This window comes from Rhamphochromis sp. 'chilingali' (assembly GCF_963969265.1).
Source record: "Rhamphochromis sp. 'chilingali' genome assembly, chromosome: 16".
Taxonomy (NCBI): Eukaryota; Metazoa; Chordata; class Actinopteri; order Cichliformes; family Cichlidae; genus Rhamphochromis; species Rhamphochromis sp. 'chilingali'.
This window is the reverse complement of record NC_137943.1, coordinates 19213156-19220410: the sequence shown is the minus strand read 5'-3', so window position 1 is coordinate 19220410 and position 7255 is coordinate 19213156. Positions and strand designations below refer to the sequence as shown.

At 40.5% G+C, this 7255-nt stretch overlaps 2 protein-coding genes across 2 annotated transcripts; both read right to left on the bottom strand.

Annotated features, from left to right (window-relative positions):
* Positions 1-358: 358 nt before the first annotated feature.
* Positions 359-3749, bottom strand: foxf2a (forkhead box F2a). Its single transcript, XM_080907674.1, has 2 exons — positions 2181-3749; positions 359-911 (listed from the first exon to the last, which is right to left on the bottom strand). Exons 1-2 carry the CDS (start codon positions 3169-3171, stop codon positions 751-753), a joined length of 1152 nt encoding a protein of 383 aa, XP_080763800.1. The 5' UTR covers positions 3172-3749; the 3' UTR covers positions 359-750.
* A 685-nt stretch (positions 3750-4434) lies between these two features.
* Positions 4435-5879, bottom strand: foxq1a (forkhead box Q1a). The gene has a single exon (XM_080907174.1). The coding sequence runs from the start codon at positions 5708-5710 to the stop codon at positions 4889-4891; it is 822 nt and encodes a 273-aa protein (XP_080763300.1). The 5' UTR covers positions 5711-5879; the 3' UTR covers positions 4435-4888.
* Between the last annotated feature and the right edge of the window lie 1376 nt (positions 5880-7255).

Sequence of the window (7255 nt, the reverse complement as noted above, 5' to 3'; positions counted from 1 at the left end):
ATTATCCTCAAAATATGAACAACCTTGAAGATGAACTACTTTTCATTAAGCCCAACTTTTCACAATAAAAAAAAGTGCAAAAGTCGATATAACATTAAATAAAATAATCTATACTTCGTTCATATTTATGAAACTGAGAAGAAAGCACCCATAACACAGCTGGTGTTCCCTGATGAGTGTGTCTTTTACTTTTGCTTTCTCATGGTTTCAAATTTGTGCCTTTGCAAAACTTTAAAGACTACTGTTCTGCTGAGCTCCTGAGAAACAAAACTTACTTTTTAAATCCAACATTTAAAAAAGATCTATACTGTTTCTAGAAAACACGTTGTCTACCCTTTCTTATAGTCATTTAGTATTTAAGACATCACTTCGAAATGGTCCTTTCAAAAATAAATCTCTTTAATGATTAGGGATTATTACAGGCGGGAAGCAACAGTTTAACCATCAGAAAAAACACAAAACAAAATTAAGTGAAAGGTTCAGATATATTGACGTTTTTGGTACAATATAGATATTGCTTATCCATGTGTGTGACGTCAGTCGCATAAGGAAAACGTGAAGTGCTAAAACAAGTCCCCACAACAAAATGATTACTAAAGAAATTGAAAGGTCAAAGTTCATTGGAAAGAAAGATGTGCTTCATAAGCTGCCGTATAAGGAAATGTTATGTTAGAATCACTCCGCCAAGGGCTTAACTTAAATGAAGTGGATTTGTGGGTTTTATTTTAGGAACCACTTTGCCTCTTCTTGTCACATTACACATGGCTTTACGTCCTGATAGACGCTTTGATGATGATGATGATGATGGAGCTGATGATAATACGATCCACTGGTGTTGGGATGAAGGTTTAAAACGAATTCCTTCCTGTCACACACGGGAGCTGAGTGGCTGGAATATCGAGACAATCCCACTGTAAACAAACAGGATACAAGAGGTCAAGTAGTCATTTCTTTGGTCAAGCTGTAGATTTATAGAAGCACGCAACCAAAAAAGGAAAGAAAGAAAAAGGGCCACAACTTTAGAGCATTTCCTTTTAGACAATTTTAGACCTAAAATTGGTTGGCGCTACTTTTGAACAACATTTATTTATTTCTGTCTTTCTTTTTATCTTTTTTCTTTTAAAGTTGTCATATTTTCCATAGCTGCCTTTATCCAAAGGATATAAGAGCAGTTCATGTTTACACTGTTAGGCAGTTGATGATGCAAATTCTAGTGGATTCCTCACTCTAACATCCTAAAGTCACAAATCGTAATAAAACAACAGATTTTTCCCATTGCAAACAATAAGGTATTAAACGCATTTTGAGACAGATTCTGATAAACAAATCAAGTCTGCTGATTTTCCTAATTTTATATTTCTAAAAAGAACTACTTGTAAATATATATATATATATATATATATATATATATATATATATATATATATATATATATATATATATATATATATATATATATATATATATATATATTAATGAATGTTTTTCATTGTATACAAATGTGCCTTTTAGCGTATTTTAACAAAAAAAAAAACGTGTTTACAGACTAATCAATAATACAATAAAAGCAGGTTTGACATTTTTAGTGAAGTTTATGAATCTGCTTGAAATTTTTAAAAAAGGTTTGTTTTCATAATTAACAGTTTTAATGAGCTGCTGTTATTGTGTATTTAGACCTACATTTGTGTAACACGGGGACCTCTGAAAAGGCTTCTATGCAGACGCTATGGCATGATAATAAAATGTGAAATAACAATGATAGCAATAAATCAGTTAAATGAAACAAAAGCCACGATTGAACACCAATATTTTGATGCGTGATAAAAAAAATAATAATAATAAATATCAAAAAATATTTTATAGCCTTAAAAACTACTTTTCTGTTCATCTTGCTGTTTTTCAATTTTAATTTTAAATATATTACAAATTGATATGTTTTATGTATAGATTTTTAAATAAACCTGTTCGCATAAAAAATACATTGTAAAATCTTGATTTTTCTATGTATTTTTTATGTGTGTGAAACATGAAAATCTGTTTTTTGTTTTGTTTTGTTTTTTGTTTTTTAAAAAGAGCGTTGACTTTATCTGTGATAGATAAATGATCAGTTATTCACGGCCTCAAGTGACTCACTGTGGTAAGCAGAGAATATAAAACAGTGTAGGTAATAAAATGCATACCTGAAATGTCAGAATCTCGTGCATTATGGTGCAAATAGCCCTGGTCCAGCGCGTAAGACGTCATTCCCGCATGTACGGCTGAGGAGTTTGGACTGCTTGATCTCACCGACTGCTGTTTGATGTACGATGACACACCAGGTGTACTCCAATGTGAAGCTGCATTTGCATATGGAGACTGACAGTCCAAAGTGCCTATCATCGCTTGGGAGGACTGCAGGGGGCTGCTGCTACTGTCGGGGCAATAGTCTGCGTTAGAGGCCACCTGACATGCGGCCATATATGACGACCCGGAGCTCGATGACATGTGCGGGAGGTGATGTCCTCCTCCGAGTCCATCGAAGCCACCTGGAACTGTATTACCCATTAAATCTAAGTTGTAGCTGTTATGACATGCTAATGAGCCTGCGGGTGATTGGAAATCAAAGTTCTGGGACAGCATGGATGCACCAAACCCGATCCCATTCATCATCCTGTACATTGGTTTTAAAGCTTGGCATTTCCTCCGGAACCCCCGGGGTCTGCGACGAAACGAGCCCTCCTCAAACATAAACTCACTGCCAGGGTCGATGGTCCAGTAGTGCCCTTTGCCAGGTCTGCCTAGACCCTTGGGTAGTTTTATAAAGCACTCGTTCAGAGACAGGTTATGTCTGACAGAATTTTTCCATCCCTGGTATGATCCCCTGAAGAAAGGGAATCTGGCCTGGAGAAACTGATATATTTCGCTTAAAGTAAGTCTTTTAGTTGGCGAGCTTTGAATAGCCATCACAATTAAGGCAATGTATGAGTAGGGAGGCTTTTCGGGGCGCCTCAAGCCGGAGTTTCCCTTTTTCCCTTTTGCTGATTCATTATGCGCGCTCTCCATCACTGGCTGTGGGCTCAGCCCAGATGCCCTTAGAGCACCGGCCGCTGGACTTGCGCGCAGAGGACTGGGTAGATCCAGATGTTGCTGGGAATTCTCAGTCGTCATAGCCGTGCCTCTTTCTGGTTTCATACAACATGCAACTCTCTTTTCCTGTATTTTAAGCACCGTTAAAGGCTTCCTAACGCAGAATTCACGGAGGTCAGTGTCCCGTTGCGATGCTCGGTAAGATTATAACCGTTAAAATCAAGAAACGCAGGCGCTGAGCCTCCTTCCTCTCTCTGCCCATCGCTGGCAATAATCCCATCAGAGAGGGGAAATAAAGCTCCTAGACTTTGCTTGCGCATATCCACCCGGCCAAACACAACTCGACCACCTATCAGTACTTAAATCTCTCTCTGCCCCTCCATTCCCCCAAATCCCTCCAAGAAATCGCCAGGAACTACTCCCTCCCCATCTGGCAAGTATCCAGCCTAGAAGCCGGACACTGCACATTGGAGTAAGACAAATCTCCTCCCACGACTCACTTTCCAAAACACTTCTGTCCACATTTGACAAACCGGTATTTGTCACGACATCATGATGAATGAAGTCTCAGAGTTCGATTAAGATCAAATTATTTCCTTTTACCTCCCTTTACAGCAAACACTGAAGGTGCCCAATTGCAGCTTTAGACTGTAAAGTTGTGCGGGAGAAGCACCGACTCCTGATTTGGTTGGGATCTGTTCAGGGTTAAGGGCTCTGACATGAGAGGCCAGAGCATGTTTTTTCCATCAGAGCGTGCCAACATACCACACACAGCGCCCAAGTGTCAGTTTACCTCTCGGAGCCTGGATTACATCCCTGGAGAAATGAAAGTAGCCACTCTAACAAAAGTCTTTGGAAGGATTCAGATGATAAAATATGAACATGTCGCTATGCAAAGTTCCTTTCTTCTGTGAAACGTTTAGAGCAATTCGAGTGGCTTAAGACGTGAAATAATGTCACCATCAGTGAAGTTAAAAGCACAATCTGCGCAAGCTGTTACCAACACGAAACTCGTGCGTCCAGGATGCACAGCTGCTTTAGAGGAAATTTACTTTCTAGTGTCAGATGAATAGCACAAACTGGAATACCCTTCTTTCTGCTCTGAATTTGAGTTGAGCTCGCATTTGTATAAACCCTTTCCTGAGTATGTGTGGTGACTGAGGCGACAGCTATTTGCAGCGCCAGACAGAAAACATAAATATTGGATGCCCCTATCCGGCAGCAGCGAGCTTCATGAACATGAAAAAGTAAATACTACTATATGATATTTCTTTTGGCAGCATGAAGCAGAAAGAAAGAGGGAAAAAAGAACAATACCAAGTTTATTATTATTATTATTATTATTATTATTATACAAATATTGGGCAATGCAAGATTTAGAAAATAGTTTCGAGGAGGCGTCAGACGAATACGCCCTCATGAATAGTGCGTTCTATAATTGCACTGGCAGTTAACTATGCTTTTATGAAGTATCTATAATTCCAGTTATAGATATATACACAACAACAGGAAACAGATATCAGCAAAACTTTTTTTTATTATTAATTTCACATTTCTCAAAATAAAAAGACATAAAAACAGTCAAAGTGCATATTTTTAACAGGTTTGTTAAAGAAATAAAGTTAATGCTCTGCTCGGTAACATTTCTAACAGAGTGTGAAATTTCAAGTTTGAAAACGCTTTAAGGATAAACTACTACAAAAATAAAAGGGAACCACCATCCCGCCACAGTTATGTCAGATTAAACTAGCGACTAACTCAAGGTGATCATTTTGAGTCACCGAACAGCAAGTCCACATTTCTTTGTGATATTGCAAATTGTCTATGAAAGAAACCCACCACCATAGGGGGTTGATATATGCTGGGCACTGGAGTCCACATGACAGGGTGACTTAACATATAGATATGAGGCAGGTGTGTTTGAATGATAGGTCATTAGTTCAGTGTAGTAGGGCCAGGGGAAGGCAGGAAAGGGAGGCAAACGTTCGTTATTTAAGTCTCTCTTGAACGGCTTGCTGAGGATGCTGTCAATAGCGAATGAACTGGTAAACTTGGGACGGGAATCAGTCTTGGTGCTCGGGGCAGACTGGTGAATGAGCTGCGGCTCCTCTGTGTGCTCGGGCTCCTCTTGTTCCCTGCTGAATTTTTTGTTAATGCGCTTTCTTCTGCGCCGGAATACCCCGTCAGCAAATGTGTATTCGCTGTGAGGATTGAGCATCCAGTAATTGTCCTTTCCCCAGGGTCTGGAAGGGTCCCGGAGCACTTTGAGAAAACAATCATTAAGAGACAGATTATGACGAACCGAGTTCCTCCAGCCGGTGTAAGTGCCTCTGAAGAACGGGAACTTTTTCATCAGATAGTAGTTTATCTCCGCCAAAGTCAGACGTCCACTGGGTGAGTCCCGGATGGCCATAGCGATTAGAGCGATGTATGAAAACGGGGGCTTGGGTCTACGTGTGTATGGCTTGGACTTGCCGCTGCCGCCGCACGGGGTGACAGGTGGAGGACTGTGGGCCACGCAGTCCCCATCCGACCCCAGCTCCTCTTCAGGAGGGAAAGGAGATCGCCCATGACCCTCAGCATCACTGGACATCTCGAAATGCTTCATGTCATAGTGACTCCCACACAGCACCTCCAGCTTCATTGTTAGTGTGCTGCTCGGTAGAATCTGTCCAGCAATAAACCTCGGAGAGCTCTTTGCGTAAAGTCCGAAGCTTTAGTCAAGCTTTAGTCAGCTGTGAGTCAAGATGCGGAGAGTCTTGGGCTGTATCCAAAGGAGTGTGTCTTCTTAATCATACCTGCCAGAGCGCTGAAGCCCTTCTCACCTTGGGTCCGTGTTAGCGGCACTTTATAGGCGGCTTACCTCAGACCCAACCCAAGGGGGCGGGGCATGTGAGTTTAAAATATTGAGAATATCACAAATACCTTCACATTGCGTTCCAGTGTCTTTAATAAAAAAAAAAAATCATAATGACCATTTAATATAATATTCCGAACATTCCAACCCACACCTCATTCAAAGCCAGTTTAACAGTCTCACCTGTGAAATGTTAAGGAACACACACTGGGACTATTTTACCTGAGACAACCAGGGGGCGTATATTTCCTTTGCATTTAAGGTGCGGTGCCTACAGGTAGTTTTATTTGTCCCATTCAGGAAGCGCCGTAATCACAGCAAGGGCTATCTGTTTTCGGGTGTGTGTGTGTGTGTGTGTGTGTGTGTGTGTGTGTGTGTGTGTGTGTGTGTGTGTGTGTGTGTGTGTGTGTGTGTGTGTGTAATTATTTACTTCATCTTTTTTTTTTTTTTAAACAACCGTTTTATGATGAAAACAATCAACTGCACAATCTTTCCATGCTGGTGTGTAATATTTAAACAACACTCGGGTCTCTGTGCCAGCACTCGTCACACATTCACCTGCTTTCGAGATGTCTCATATCAAAGCTCAGTGTTTAGGTGTGAACTTTTAATGTCATGCCAATTTACCAGCCCACATGGAAACTTGTGTTATTGTGTTTTTGTCACTTAAACAGTGCATTCTGTCCTTCCTGTTGCCCAGAATTCACCTACCAAATGATCATTAATTTTCTGTTTTTGGTAATTGCGTTGAGGTTTTGGAAGGCTTTAGAAATGTCTAAGTCTTGCAATTTCAGCCTGAGGAAATTGCAGTACAATTGCACCAGGTGTATCAATTGAATCATGGAGATAGGAACAAACAAGACAAATTGTTGATTTATATTGTACTCTTGTTGGATGATGCCAGTCATCTTCTCTCAGCTACTCCCCCAGGTCAAACTCTGACTTCTGCTGAACAACCCATCTTTGTGCAACATACCTCCGGGAAAAAGATGCAACCAATTGCCATGACAGGCTGTGCAGCCACAGTGTCATCACATAAACGGAAAAAAATATATATCCTTGTAAAACCACCTGGAACTCGGTGTTGACATTACCCTCATGCTGTCACTGTGCCAAGTACAAAATTATTCAACTGCTGTTTATGCAAACTGTGCGTTCTGTAAGTGTTTGTAGAAGGTAGGCCGAGCATGTTTGTGCTGGTGTGAATGTTTTGATTTTCAGGTAATAATCTGTTTGCGTTGAGTGTGACACAGAACCTGTAGTGAAGTCACTACTTTGAATGGTGGCATGTCAAGGATGGAATTCTGTAAGCTAACCACACAATGACAGCAA

What these genes read in the sequence shown, in the direction of transcription:
- foxf2a (XM_080907674.1), bottom strand. Translation starts at nt 3,171, where the DNA reads ATGAAACCAGAAAGAGGCACGGCTATGACGACTGAGAATTCCCAGCAA. An exon ending in ACGAGATTCTGACATTTCAG is followed by an intron (nt 912 to 2,180) that starts GTATGCATTTTA and finishes GTTTGTTTACAG; the next exon opens with TGGGATTGTCTCGATATTCC.
- foxq1a (XM_080907174.1), bottom strand. Translation starts at nt 5,710, where the DNA reads ATGAAGCTGGAGGTGCTGTGTGGGAGTCACTATGACATGAAGCATTTC.